At 41.2% G+C, this 15,381-nt stretch overlaps 2 protein-coding genes across 3 annotated transcripts in view; one reads left to right on the plus strand and one right to left on the minus strand.

Moving 5' to 3' along the window:
• Positions 1-1,173: 1,173 nt before the first annotated feature.
• On the plus strand, positions 1,174-11,858 carry LOC124286703. 2 transcript variants are annotated; one of them, XM_046723134.1, is made up of 7 exons: positions 1,174-1,274; positions 7,468-7,554; positions 8,868-8,978; positions 9,523-9,613; positions 10,552-10,716; positions 11,095-11,195; positions 11,766-11,858. In XM_046723134.1, the coding sequence occupies exons 1-7, from the start codon at positions 1,209-1,211 to the stop codon at positions 11,811-11,813; spliced, it is 669 nt and encodes a 222-aa protein (XP_046579090.1). In that variant the 5' UTR covers positions 1,174-1,208; the 3' UTR covers positions 11,814-11,858. The 2 variants fall into 2 exon arrangements, with proteins under 2 accessions (XP_046579090.1, XP_046579083.1); XM_046723127.1 differs by lacking the exons at positions 7,468-7,554; positions 8,868-8,978; positions 9,523-9,613; ... (1 more) ...; positions 11,095-11,195; positions 11,766-11,858 and adding exons at positions 3,003-3,113; positions 3,795-3,885; positions 4,402-4,566; positions 5,256-5,356; positions 5,740-5,864 and having other exon boundaries at positions 1,182-1,361.
• Positions 11,859-12,689: 831 nt separating this feature from the next.
• The window catches only part of LOC124286659 (acyl-CoA dehydrogenase family member 10-like), a 38,429-nt gene continuing 35,737 nt past the window's right edge, over positions 12,690-15,381 (minus strand). The window contains 1 exon segment of the mRNA XM_046723062.1: positions 12,690-14,340. Within this exon segment, the coding sequence (XP_046579018.1) occupies positions 14,209-14,340 (132 nt within the window). The 3' untranslated portion in view covers positions 12,690-14,208.

Consider the following 15,381-nt stretch of genomic DNA (forward strand, 5'->3'; position numbering starts at 1 on the left):
ATATCTGTATTGTGTCTGTGTGATATCTGTATTGTGTCTGTGTGATATCTGTATTGACTTGAAATCCTCTAATGACCTTTAATCCTTATGCACTTCTGAATGCACAGGTTTACATGTGCTAACATCTACACGTATTTCTATTTCTTCCATCTGTTTCTTCATCTTGCACCTTTTACTTCTAATATCGGCATCTTATTTGTATTCTCTTCCATGTTTAACCTAAATCTCCGCAATTCTTCTTGTTGTAAATGCTTCATTAAGTATCGGCATCCTCTTTGACAGCTTCCTTTATGTCTACATCCATGCCCCTACTTCATCGAGCGCCTCCGTGGTGTAGTGGTTAGAGCGTCCGCCCGGAGAGCGGAGGGTCGCGGGTTCGATCCCCGACCGCGTCATACCAAAAGACGTTAAAATATGGTACTTGTTGGTCCCTGCCTGGCGCTCGGCATTAATGGGCACAACAAGGACTGGTCGGCTCGGAGTCAGTATAATGTGTCTGAGTGGGGTATTCATGCTTCACTGCGGCGTGGTATCTCAGTGGGCTAACACTATAAAACTAGCTTAAGTCTGGGCTAGTACAAGCAGCCGCACATACACATACACACGCATGCACGTCGTCATATGAGCGAAATATTCTCAAGCACGACGTAAAACCCAATCTCACCTCACCTCACCTCTGTCTTCACGGGTAGAAACTCATTATTGGATGGTTGTAATGTTGCTGAATAAACAGACATATTGAAACCAGTATACAGAGAGCAGGAAACATCAACACTTCAGAACCACGTGCTCATTATTATAGGAATGGTATAACGGACACAGAGCATCACGAGGTTTAATCCAACATGAAGCGAAATACCACTTTCCCTGATCACTAGCTACCAAACAACCTACAACACGAGTTACCTACCTTTCCTGCAGGTCACTTGATTGGATTAAACCCAATTTCACCTCACCTCACCTCACCCGTACTTCATCGTCTGAGATTCATATATAATCCATTCTAATAAATTTCCATTCCAACGTTATCTGTTAAGCAAAACAAAAACGATTTTTACTTTTATATTACATTGTATTTTATTATTGATCTTCTACTCCTTGTGCATCCGTTATTCTTTCTAATTCATACCAAACTAAAGACATCCAACCTGTCCCATATCTCATGCCAGACCTACACAAAGGTCACCAGATAAGATACCTCAAACACTATGTTAAGGTCTGTCAGCGTTTTATATTACTTGGTGGTGGTCCACGTTTTACCTTCTGACTCCCAGTTTGATGGATGTCTACCGAAACAGTTCAACTGCATTGCTGCCAAGCTTCGAGGGGAGTACACACCTCTTGGATCTCACCTGACGGACGTGAGTATACCTTAGACAAATGAAGTAGAGCCTTGACTGTAATGAATATGTTACCAATATACATTCATGCAAAATAAAGTATGATCCAAAATAACTTAGAGCCGTTGTCGGCGGTGTTCCTCATTTCTACAAATGAATGTTACAGTTCTGAACGTGCCACCACCTTACAAACGTTACACCTATAGTTTAATGTGAAACTATATGCTGTCCACGTCACTTGGATCTCACCTGACGGAAGTGAGTCTATGCTGGTGTCAAATAAACTCCTATCCTTGAACTACGAAATGGAATGACATTTTAATTCCCAAGGTATTTCTAATGTGTCATCATCGGTATGCTTTGAGTCACAATTTCAGTGACATGTTTGCTGTCACTTTTATAGTCATCTATTCTCGACTGACTATCTGATATTTATTTCATTTACACACACTAGATACTAGACTTAATCATTTGCATGTAAGCTCAAGACGATTCCTTATTTCAAAATGAACGGGTTAGGTAGTGAGGGACTAATCCCAACCACTTCCAAATACCAAATCGAGACTTAAGTTACCTTGATGTATTGCATCTGCACCTGGTATATGTATGCGGTAGTGTTTTCATTACATAATCTTTCAATACTGAAAACCTTCTCCACGGTACAAAACTGTATCAACAGCTGTATGTATTTTTCACCTTTCACTGGTCAAATGGGGGCAAGGTGGTCGAGCTGTCTAAAGCGCTGCGTTAGTAAGCGAAAGGTACCTGGATCGATCCCAGGTGTAAAAACCTTGGAGCTAACATTACTTGCAGGCTCTTTCAGTGTTGTCACAAACCTATAGTGTGCAGTACACAACCCTGTGCACTTAAAAGAACCCACTCATCCGATGGTAGGTGACCAGATGGTGGACACACGAACACGTGCAGACACCTAGTTGCGGGTATAGTAACGTGCAGTATCATTGGACAAAATACTGTGACTATGTGTCCCAGTTCATCTAGCTGCAAATGGGTACCTTGTGAGGATGGGTCTGTGTGATAACTCGCTGTGCCTAACAGACTGCATAAGTTGAATACTCCCCAGGGAGTTGAGTTGGTTAAAAGAATGCCAGAAGAAGACATTCGTTGATCAAGGAAACACTCCAGCGCCTTGAGCATGTTCTAGTTGTGTGGATGTGTGCACTATGTAAATATCCGATAATTAAATGACAGCATGGTGTAGACATTTGACCGTTCTCTGACGTTATGTTGATGACCGTTCTCTGACGTTATGTTGATGTACCGTAGAGCACGGTACCGAAGGTGTTCTCTGACGTTATGTTGATGTACCGTAGAGCACGGAGAAGGTGTTCTCTGACGTTATGTTGATGTACCGTAGAGCACGGAGAAGGTGTTCTCTGACGTTATGTTGATGTACCGTAGAGCACGGAGAAGGTGTTCTCTGACGTTATGTTGATGTACCGTAGAGCACGGAGAAGGTGTTCTCTGACGTTATGTTGATGTACCGTAGAGCACGGAGAAGGTGTTCTCTGACGTTATGTTGATGTACCGTAGAGCACGGAGAAGGTGTTCTCTGATGTACCGTAGAGCACGGAGACGTTATGTTGATGTACCGTAGAGCACGGAGAAGGTGTTCTCTGACGTTATGTTGATGTACCGTAGAGCACGGAGAAGGTGTTCTATGACGAAGACAGAAGAATGATAGCGAGAGAAGAGTCTGGACAAACGGACGGACAACCATTCCTGACAATCCGTCTCTATGACTATCCTAACGTAAGTAAACAGTGAACTGAACTGTAAGATTATCAATTTGAAATATCACATGCACCTTAAACTATATAATGTCATAAAAATTCTAAACAATATATCACCGAGAATGTGTTTTTTTGATGCTCGGAAGGAGTTGGCAACATGTTAAAGAAGGCCATACACTACCGGGGTTAGCCTAGTGGTTGAAGCGTTTGCTCGTCACGCCGAATGCCCGGGTTCAAATTCTACACATGGGTACAATGTGTGAAGCCCATTTCTGCTGCCCCCCGCAGCGATATTTGCTGGAATACTGATAAAACAGACGTACATCCACACTCACTCACCCATACTCTTCCATGAATAAGAACTACAGCCTTGTTTCGTATCCCCACACAGGGTGGGTGAAGCCCAGTGAGCGAGTGAACTGCTGGATTTAACTGCATCACATTTCGTCTCAGTCCATGAATAAGAAACTGCTTATCCCCAGTGTAGTGAACAAGATGTTCCATGTGTTGTGTCAATAACACAAGTGTGCCATGTGTTGTGTCAATAACACAAGTGTACCATGCGTTGTGTCAATAACACAAGTGTACCATGTGTTATGTCAATAATCTGCGACACGTATTGGTGAATTTTCCCCTTTTTAATATCTCCTGGTTTTGATATACAAACAAACCTCCATAGATAACAAACTTTCCTCACCAGAAAACGTTGTACGATGTGGTTACAATTGATGGCAAAGAGATATGTGTGAAGCTGATCCTAGACGAACCCTTCAAGAAGGTGTGCATACCAGGTAGGATACGAATTATCCAAAAGCCCTCAATGCTCACGACGGCAACTGCAATAAAATTATCTATTACAACCCTTCAGAGCAGACTGTTGTGTCACCATACTACTGGGTACAGATTGCCCTGACCCATGAAGATCCGGGTTAGAATTGGTCTTCAGTAACCCATGCTTGTCGTAAGCCGGGATCAGGTGGCCAGGCTCACTGCCTTGGTTGGCACATGTCATCGTATCCCAGTTGCGTAGATCGATGCTCATGATGTTGATCACTGGATTGTCTGGTCCAGACTCGATTATTTACAGACTGCCGTCATATAGCTGGAATATTGGTGGTGTTAAACAACAAACAAACAGATTGCCCTATCATAATGTATTCAAACTGCATTGAATATCTGTAGGACAACAAACTCTTTATATCTTAAATACGATACATAATGTTCCAGTCTACTCAATGTAATGTCCACGCTCAGACTGGACAAATAGTCCGAGTCTTTTTTTGTTGTTGTATTCTTTATCTTTTCAGAAAATACACAGTTAATATGGGGGAAGTCTGTGATAGGAATCTATCCAAACATGGTGCCCACTAACAGATATAAATGGGAGGTTGGTAACCTGACCACTGAACTCACCTACACCTACACGATGCAACCAGTTCTACTGGACACGTATGGCACCGACCAGGACGGAGGTATATTTCAGTTCTTGGATTATCAAATGTTTTGTTATTTGGTCTGCTTGCTTATAGGTGCCACTTAGGGGACCATTTCGTTTGCTGACCAACACAATGTTTGAATCTCACATAAGTAGACCTGCTCGCAGCACCTGCAGTTTCTTCGACAGTAGTATGTTATGCTTTTTGTTGAACAAGATATGGGGCGGTGGGGTAGTCTAGTGGTTATAGCGTTCGCTCGTCACGGGTTCGATTCCCCACATGAAGAGTGGGTTACCTCAATATGTCGTGTTTAAAGGATACTTCTGGTGAAACGTGATATTTAGCTGTATCAAAATCATTCCTGTGTTACTGGGCTGCCGTCCAAAGTACCACCAAAGGCAATGCAGATCTAAAGATGCGTCCGAGGTTTGGCCAAGAACTTCCTGTTTCTGAACGTTAACGTGTTTAACTTGTATAGTTAGTTTTAGTTGTTCTGATTGCATGTCCTTCATGGGCATGCCCCGGAATGAGAGACACCAGTAGCATAAGACAGGATGGGGTCCTGTATTTTCAAATTGTGTCTTGTCTTCGGACCCAAATTTTATGTTTCGTGCCGCCTTCGTCTTGTTCCGCTGAGATTCGACTATTTACAATTTACGTCCATAGTGTCGTATGTTGCTGACTTGAGGGTAAACCACTATCCACTCACTATATCTGTATTTCAGTGTCTGTGTTTGAGACGGTATGGGTCCAGAACATCACGCACACGGCGGCCAGTGCTGACATCTTCACTCCTCCTCCAAGCTGTAAGGATGCAGTGTTCCAGGTGAGACACGAGAGCATTTACTATTTATTCCATACCTTTTATTATCCACTGACGGCATCGGTTTCCGGAAGGCATCTGTCTCTAAATGGTTGCTTCAGAAACCGTCTAAGGTATACAAGTATAATTTCTGAGGTGTCTCAGATTTGCCCAGAAGTGGACACTGATTAGTAGCAAAAAGATGTTCTCGTGTCCCTTCAGACGTCAGCAACAGACTCGAAAACAAGCCACAACTAACTGACATTCAGCTGATGAATAAGAACAGTCCACACTCTACCCGAAAGATTAAATGGTTGCGCCACTGTTAATATGATTTGACAAGAGTTAAATACATGTGCTGTTTCTGAGAACGGTACCGTATAAGGTTTGTGTTGATTGTTTTTCAGGATACCCAAGAGCAAAACAGACGGAACGTTGGGTACCTGGCATTTTGAGAGGAGGCAACATGGAGAATACTGTTTCCATGACTACATTGTACATGATTAGTGTAATAAACGTTATGTCAACATTTTGAATTTTGGGGTGAAGTATTTCCACGAGTTTCAGTATCAAAATTAGTGAACTTGGTTCAGTGACTAGTAATATTCACGTCAAAGAGGATGCTGAACTAAAATACTGTTTCTTTCATGTGTAGTAATGAAGTCACAGTATTTATTATACATTAATACGTGTCTGCACGTGACAAGCGGACTCTTTAACCACCAGCCTAACTTCTCTCACTCGCTTACACACATATACACTAGGGCTGCGCAATATAACCGGTTTACCGGTATATACCGGTTCAGACATGAAAACGATACGTATTGCGATACGCTGATGGAAAACCGGTATTTTGACATGCATTCGGGAAAACGTCGTAACACTCGGAAATCTTCGGATATTTCCTTGTTTCATTTGTGCCAAATATTATTCACATTTTTATTTTATCATGATAAAATTTGTTATTAAAGCTTAATCAAGCATAGTGATTTCGTTGTGTTTTTGCTCTATAAATCAAGCAGTAACTCGATTATAAGCAGTTTTTGTTTAAAAATACTTCATGCAATATATTGCAATGCATATCGCAATACATGATTTCGCATCGCAATATATCGCAATATGAATATTCTCTGCAATACCCACCCCTATTATTCACACACGGAGATCTTCCTTATGTTTACACCTACTTCTTCCATGTCAACTCTCGTAACTTCCATGTTCTATCGCTTCACCAAGATTACATGTTTATCAACAGTATTTTACTATATTAGGTATCCTTTTCTTTCATGTGTAGTATTCATGCTTCATGGGTATCCATGTAGTATCCGTGTCTTCATCTCAGCCCAGTGATAAAAGCGTTTGCTCGTCAGCCGGAGACCCAGGTTCGATTCCCTACATGGTCACACCATTGTTGGCGTCCCCCCGACATGATATTGTTAGAATATTGTTAAAACCGGCGTAAACCCATACTCATTCACTCTTCATCTAGCATATATTTACACAAACTATTCTGACCTTTAAGTTCCATTATATTAATATCTACCACACATGCATCTACACCTTTTACTAGCAGTCTAATACAAATATTACGTTTTCATTATTTTTGGGGTATCATGGGTACTCTGTTATTGTTACCAGTACCAACACTATACACAGTCCTTCTGTCCCTAATCTGACAGACCGCCTCCGTGGTGTAGTGGTTAGAGCGTCCGCCCGGAGATCGTAAGGTCGCGAGTTCGATCCCCGACCGCGTCATACCAAAAGACGTTAAAATATGGTACTTGTTAGTCCCTGCAACAAGGACTGGTCGGCTCGGAGTCAGTATAATGTGTCTGAGTGCTTCACTGCGGCATGGTATCTCAGTGGGCTAGCACTATGAAACCAGCTTAAGTCTGGGCTAGTACAAGCAGGCGCACATACACGTACACACGCATGCACGTCGTCATATGAGCGAAATATTCTCAAATACGACGTTAAACCCAATTTCACCTCACCTCACCTTATCTCACATTCCAGACCTACAAACATGTCAGATAAGACACCTCAAAATATACCATGTTAAAGGTCTGTGCGACGTCATGTTGCTAGTTATATATTATTTGGTGCTGGTCCATGTGTTACCTTCTGACTCCCAGTTTGATGGATGTCTTGGGAAACAGTTCAACTGCATTGCTGCCAAGCTTCGAGGGGAGTACACACCTCTTGGATCTCACCTGACGGACGTGAGTATACCTTAGACAAATGAAGTAGAGCCTTGACTGGAATGAATATGTTACCAAAATACATTCATACAAAATAAAGTATGATCCAAAATAACTTGGAGCTGTTGTCGGCGGTGTTCCTAATTTCTACAAATGAATATTACAGTTCTGAACGGGCCACCACCTTACAAACGTTACAACTATAGTTTAATGTGAAACTATATGCTGTCCACGTCACTATGTATGTACAATGATCTTGAGTGAGTGAGTGAGTTTAGTTATATATTCAATATCAATGCAATATCACGGCGGGGGACACCAGAAATGGGCTTCACACATTGTGCCCATGTGGGGAATAGAACCCGGGTCTTCGGCGTGACGAGCGAACGCTTTAACCACTAGGCTACCCCACCGCCCCTCACAATGATCTTGAACGCGGGCTTAATCCCTAGTTTACCTCAACGTATAACATTCAAGTGAATAATATGATAAGAACTGATTCATTCCAGGTAAGCTCGCGAAAGTTAATAAACGAGTATGGACACAAAGCTTTAAATACAGTGATCTAACATTCAGTCAACCCTTAAGCACGTATTCACCCCCACACGAGGTTTGCATCATCTCGCTGTGTTTCGTATTTTACTATTTCGTTATGTTGCATTAAGGTCGGTTGTTAGCTTAGGTCACGGTAAAACTGCATTTCAAACAACATATGTTTCATCACGTAAATTCTAAAATAGATTAGAAAATTACCCATTGCATCTTTATCTTATTGCATTAGTATAAAATATCATATAATAACAACTATAGCTGTAGTTGAATAGCACCAGAAATTGTTACTCTCGCATAATTACGTGGTAGAATGCTAAATGGTTACATGCCACAAAAACCTCCATTATCATAAGATTTCTCTACTAAGAGCAGAGTCGATTGTATTGTTCCGACAATATCACAAGCACGTGTTCATGAATCACTAAATAGGCAATGTCATGTGCTCGCAAAAGGTAAGCGTATCCTGCTCCAACGATGACACCCATCACAAACACACGCAAAGGCAAGTTCATTTTTCATGTACAAATATCACACAACTAAATTGATGTCTACAATTAACCTTTTTGAAAGTTTCAGTGAGGACCAGATTGCAGTTAGCGTCATTAAAAAAAAGTCTTTAGACGAAGTTTGGCAGGTCGCTTATGGAAATCTTCGTAGACATAATTTGTCAAATCTAAACTCCAAATGCTGGATCTGCTGTCATATTGCTCGACATATACGGGGAACTAATTTAAACCCAACAGGTATGCAACGTTATCTTACTTTATGTCGGTGTATCGTAGAGCACGGAGAAGGTGTTCTATGACGAAGATAGGAGAATGATAGCGAGAGAAGAGTCTGGACAAACGGACGGAAAAGCATTCGTGACATCCCGCCTCTACGACTATCCCAACGTAAGTAACAGTGGCTTCTAATTGTTCAAGATTATCGTTTGTTTGTTGTTTAACGCCGCACTCAGCAATTCTCCATCTATATGACAGCGGTCTGTAAATAATGGGTTCTGGACCAGACAATCCAATGATTGCCATCATGAGCATAGATCTACACAATTGGGATACAGTGACATCCATAAATCAAGTCAGCGAGCCTGACCACCCGATCCCGTTAGTCGCCTCTTACGACCAGCATGGGTTACTGAAGATCAATTCTAACCCGGATCTTCACGGGTCCAAGATGATCGCTTCACTTACATGCATGGATATGATATATTTAAAGTACACAAATTCCTCCCAGTATGTGCTTTCTCTGAAGCTGGAGGTGGTTATGCTGATTTTAGAAAATGAATCCATTAAGTAGCATGTAGTGAATAGGGATTTACTTGGCATACCAAATGACAGTTTTCTGCCTATGCACCCCTGATTATGGGTTGTCTAACGAGTGTTCAATTTATGGTATTATGTTGATTTACAAACATGTCACACAATGGTTCCTCTTCAGGAGACGTTGTATGATGTGGTTGCAGTCGATGGCAAAGTAACGTGTGTGAAACTGACCCTAGACGAACCCTTCAAGAAGGCGTGTATGCCAAGTAAGTCGGTGAGTGAGTTGGGGTTTTCGCCGCTTTTAGCAATACCCCAGCAATATCACGGCGGGGACACCAGAAATGGGCTTAATGCATTGTACCCATGTGAGGAATCGAACCCTGGCCTTCGGCGTGACGAACGAACGCTTAACCAGTAGGCTACCCCACCGCCCAAAGTAAGTCATTACTTTTAGAAGTTTCACCATCACCCAAGACACAGTAATACAATTGCAATTGCACTGCCTTACCGAGCGGACCGTTATCAAGAGGAAACCGGTAACCTAGTTGCGTCCCTTGCACGTGTCAGGATCCTACGATCGCATCCTTTATTCTTCCTTTTTATCTTTGAACACCATGGCCACATCCACAGGTACATTATACTCTATTGTTACACATAGGTCAGGGACACCAGTGGGACAGTGGATAGAGCTTCTATTCAGAGGAATGAAAGGTCAGTGGTTCGAGTCCCTGACGGCGTCAGACCATAAGACTTTGAAAGAAGGTTATGTTTTACCCAGCACAGCGCTCTGGTGTTCAGGAATACTGACCGAGACAAGTTCAGTAGGCTGGGGGATCGGTAGGGTAGCCTAGTGGTTAAAGCGTTTGCTCGTCAGCCGAAGACCCTGGTTCGGTTCCCTTCATAGGTACAATCTGTGAAGTCCGTTTCTGGTGTCCCCCGCCTCCTGGGATATTGCTAAAAGTGGCGTAAAACCATACTCACTCACCCATAGACCGAGAGAAGGGTATTCCACATCGTGGTATCTTAGTGGGCAAGCGCTACAAATCCACCACAAGCAACCTCACACTCGTGCATACACGTCCATTCTTCATTTAACCTCGCCTTGTTTTGGGCTACAGAATGCAAACTTCCAACATGGACTGAACATGTCCTCCAAGACGTGTAGACGAGGTCATTTTTTAACACTTGGCTTTGTTGTATTTAGACATTACACAGGAAATATGGCTCAAGTCTCCTCTCGGTTCCCTCCCAAATATGGTGCCAACAAAGAGGTTCAAATGGGAGGATGGCAACCTGACCACTGAACTCACCTACACCTACTTCATGCAACCAGTTCTAGTGGACACGTATGGCACCGACCAGGACGGAGGTAAACTGCAATTCTTGCATTTCAATCGTGTTTTATAGGTGCGATAAGTTAACGATATGGGATGGACAAATGCCTATTGAATTTTTGTCAGTACACACAGTGTTCGAATCTCACATTGGTCCAATTGTTGAAACATCAGAGTTAGGCTTCCCAACAGCTTTAGTTGGGATTTAGTACAGGATCTTTGCACTAATCAAAATCTTCATTACAATCAAAATTGTTCTAATGTTTCGTTAACGGAAATTAGTTCAAATATAGGGCGAGTACTTAGGCACTGCATATATCTGTATAAATGCGAGTTCCTACCATCGTCGTGACCATTTGTTTACACGGCACACACACAAAGATGGGTTGCAGATATTAAAACCATGTTTTCAGTGTCTGTGTTTGAGACGGTATGGGTCCAGAACATCACACACACAGCTGCCGGTGCTGACATCTTCACTCCTCCTCCAAGTTGTAAGGATGCTGTGGTCCAGGTGAGAAACCTGGGGATTTGACAACTTTTCCATTCTTTTCAATTCAAGAGGGCATCTTGAATGGTCTGCTTCTGAATCGGTCTGTATACCCAATTAACGTCTTAGATCAGGAGATCCTTGAAGATCCGGATATGAATTGATCTTCAGTAACCCCCGCTTGTCGTAAGAGGCCACTAACGGGATCGGGTGGTCAGGCTCGCTGACTTGTTGAGACATGCCATCGTACCCCAATTGCGTAGACCGATGCTCATGACGTTGATCACTGGATTGTCTGGACTCGATTATTTACAGATCATCGCCATATAGCTTACATATTGCTGAGTTTGTCCTTAAACAACAAACAAAGCTCAGATCAAGCATTGCCAAATACTTGTAATTTGTTTTCTTATTCTCGCAACAACAACCAAAAGAACGACCCAAAAATAGTTTGATTTCACCAATCAAGCTCCATTCAAAGGATGAAATAACATAAGTCATTGTTGGAATGGAACATGACTTGGTGTTTTGAGAGCTAGCTAATTTATATGTGAGAAGGGTAGGTAATTATTACAGTTTTGTGTTCTTTTGCAGACACCCCAGAAGCCCTACAGGCGGAAAATAGGATACCTGTCATTTTGATGGACTGCATACTTTTTAAAGAAATAAAGGTCTTTAACAACCAAATCACCATTTTCATATTTGAAACATTTTCATTAGATGAAGATTCACACTCGAAACTGTAGGGGTGTACCAATTAAAACTGTGTTAATGGTTCAATCTACTGGCAAAAATCTACATGGGGCTCTTGGAAGGCTGATGAAAAAAGTCAATTGTTTGCTGTTGAACACCACAGCAATATTCCAACTTATTTCACAGCAGCTTGGAAACAGTCGGGTTTGTACCAAACTAGTGATTGATATTGTGATCATCATCCTCCTCCATCAAGATACCACACCAAGTCACCGAGCCAGACCATCCCATTAATTAGTCGCCTAGTATGACAAGCATAGATGTATACCACTCATAAACTATTAAATTGCATGTGAAACCCAGCGAGAGAATAAATAACTGACATTAACAAACTTGAAAGTACTAACTCTCAGTTATGTTTACCCATTTCATGGACCTTAATATAAATGTCAGCTTTCTTTCAATAACTGTATTTATCAAATTATTTTATCTATCATGATTTTCTTCATGATTTCCTAAGGTTTTTCATTTCACAGCTTCAAATGTCAACTGCACTTTATGTCCAAGGGTTCCTACATCCTTTACCCACAGTAAGTCACCACAATTTAACTAGGGGAGTGGAGTAGCCTAGTGGTTCAAATTTGCGCTCATTATACCTATGACCTCGACCTCGGTTCGATTCCCCACATGGGTACAATATGAGAAGCCCATTTCTGGTGATATTGCTGGAATCTTGCTAAAAGTGGTGTTAAACCATACTCACTCACTCACTCACACACTTAGTTTTACAAATCAAGACAAGAATAAAGACAAAGGACAAAGTACTTAATCAAAAATATGTCTTTTTATTCATTGGATTTGTATAAAATAATCTGTATAAAATACTGAATATATATAAACAATCAAAATAACAGAGTGCTCCATTCAAAGGTGCTGATCTACTGTACATCGTAAATTGTACATTAAATATTCAATAAATTCAGTGACAACTATGAGGAGTATTGATATGCAGCATGTTTGCAATAAATATTCTCTTCTTATTATACCATTTCACACAGACTTTGAACTACTAAGTTTCAGCTAGGAATAGTGATTTTTGTATATAATCTTTATAGAGGCCATGTGACCAACTTTTAGTAATAACAAGTCACTGAGTTATTGCTCAACTGGACCTCTGTATTCTGCAATTCAAGGACATTTGAATATGCATACTTTTGAATAGCTATCTAGCACTGGTTGTAGCATACTCTACATCATTGAATATGTCCTCTGTATAGATACAGCGATATCTAAAGGTCTGTATCATATACTGACTACGATAGTTCCAGAAATACCAAATGTCTTGTGCCAGCGTTCTAATCGTAATACAGAATTCATTTTCTTATGTAGCAGTCAGTGATATTTGGGCTATAAGATGATGACCTGAAACAAATTGAGTCAGACAAACCAGTGCTTAACAATATGAGAATGTGACAGGAACCAAATAATGGCAGCTGACCGTCTGATACGATGTTTTATCCAATGGGAGGCTGATTTCATATTCTACTGTGTACACTATTCCACTAACAATCAGCATTGTTTGTTCCTTTTACAAGTTGTGGGTATAGTGGGCAGTGATGCCAGTGGTCCAGATTTGTGAGTCATGATGAAATCACCACATTGTGGCATGAAAACAACACTCTAAAACATCATAAGACTAATGCTCTCTGTCATCACAAGAACAATTCACTAAGATGTAACAAGAACAGTGCACTATGACATCACAAGAACAATGCACTATGACATCACAAGAACAATGCACTATGACATCACAAGAACAATGTGCTATGACATCACAAGAACAATGCACTATGACATCACAAGAACAATGTGCTATGACATCACAAGAACAATGCGCTATGACATCACAAGAACAATGCGCTATGACATCACAAGAACAATGTGCTATGACATCACAAGAACAATGTGCTATGACATCACAAGAACAACTTCCTCCCTCATCACAATAACGATTCACTAAGACATCATAAATCAAATTCATATACAGTGTTACAAGAATCATATTTGCACAATGTATACATACATAAATGTCTGTATAATGAATGACAATACATCTGGCTACATCAAAAGAAATAATAAGCTCTCATTATTATACAATCTTGTCTTCAAACAGAAAAGTTCAGAAATTTGTTCTAGAAAAAGAAATATTTTTGGGTCTGACCTTCAACTTGAAATCTTATTTATACTTTTAATATTAGACAAAACTCCACACAGACCTTTCTCTAGACCACATTGTAGAGCAATACATCATGATACACAGTCCCTACAGACTAGACTTGACCGACTACGCATATTCCATACGTGCAACGGAGCGTTCGTGGACTTCATCTGGGCCATCAGCGAACCTGAGGGTGCGGACCTGGGCAAACATGGATGCCAACGGGAAGTCTTCAGACACACCAGCTCCTCCGTGGGCCTGAAGTCATATACTGGCTAAAACACATTCATTTTTAAAGAAAACTAGCAAATTCTTAAACTGTCAACAGATCTGTTACCATACTGTTCTCATCTATGTTTGTAATCGATAGTGGCATTCTTATATTGTATTTTCTTCATGTCTCTTAATTCTCATCATGGACATCTGGTCTCTTAATTCTCATCATGGACATCTGACGATGTAATTGTTGTAACATAATACAACTGAAACCTGTAATTTTATGTTGATACACAGGGTAGGGAAGTGTTGGTGGGATTATGGCAAAGGTCACTGTGGTGTATTAGCCACTCAGGCAAGTTTGCTTCACATGAAGTACTTCAAATGCATTCACTCCATGTGCGTGCTGGCAGTCAGCTATATTGAATGGCATTGAAATAAAAACATATCAAACTCATGTTCATACAGTCATGTTTATACTGTGGGATGATCATAGAATATTTATATGGCGATAGAATATTTATATACATATCCATGCAACTAGTACGTGCTCAAGGTGCTTGAGTGTTCCCTTGATCAACGGATGTCTTTTTTTCTGGCCTTCTTTTAACCAACTCATGCAGCCTGTTAGGCGCAACGAGTTATCACACAGTCTCATCCTCACAAGGTACCCATTTGCAGCTGGGTGAACTGGGACACGTAGTCACAGTGTTTTGTCCAATGATACTGCACGTTACTATACCCGCAACTAGGGGACACCAGAAATGGGCTTCACACATTGCACCCATGTGGGGTATCGAACCCGGGTCTTCAGCATGACGAGCAAACCCTTTAACCATTAGGCTACCAAACCCCATGTTCATACAACAGCTATGACAGTAACACTAAACAGAATCTGTTCATGTGTATCTCCATACATACATGTGTGAATAAATACAGAATAGGTGTAAGTTTAAAACTACTATAATGCATCTCCTTCGTATTTTGGGCGGTGGGGTAGCCTAATGGTTAAAGCGTTGGCTCGTCACGCCAAAGACCCGGGTTCGAATCCCCATATGGGTACAATGTGTGAAGCCCATTTCT

Source organism: Haliotis rubra, unplaced genomic scaffold, assembly GCF_003918875.1.
Source record: "Haliotis rubra isolate DU_JTF1 unplaced genomic scaffold, ASM391887v1 Scf1101, whole genome shotgun sequence".
In the NCBI taxonomy this organism is placed as follows: domain Eukaryota; kingdom Metazoa; phylum Mollusca; class Gastropoda; order Lepetellida; family Haliotidae; genus Haliotis; species Haliotis rubra.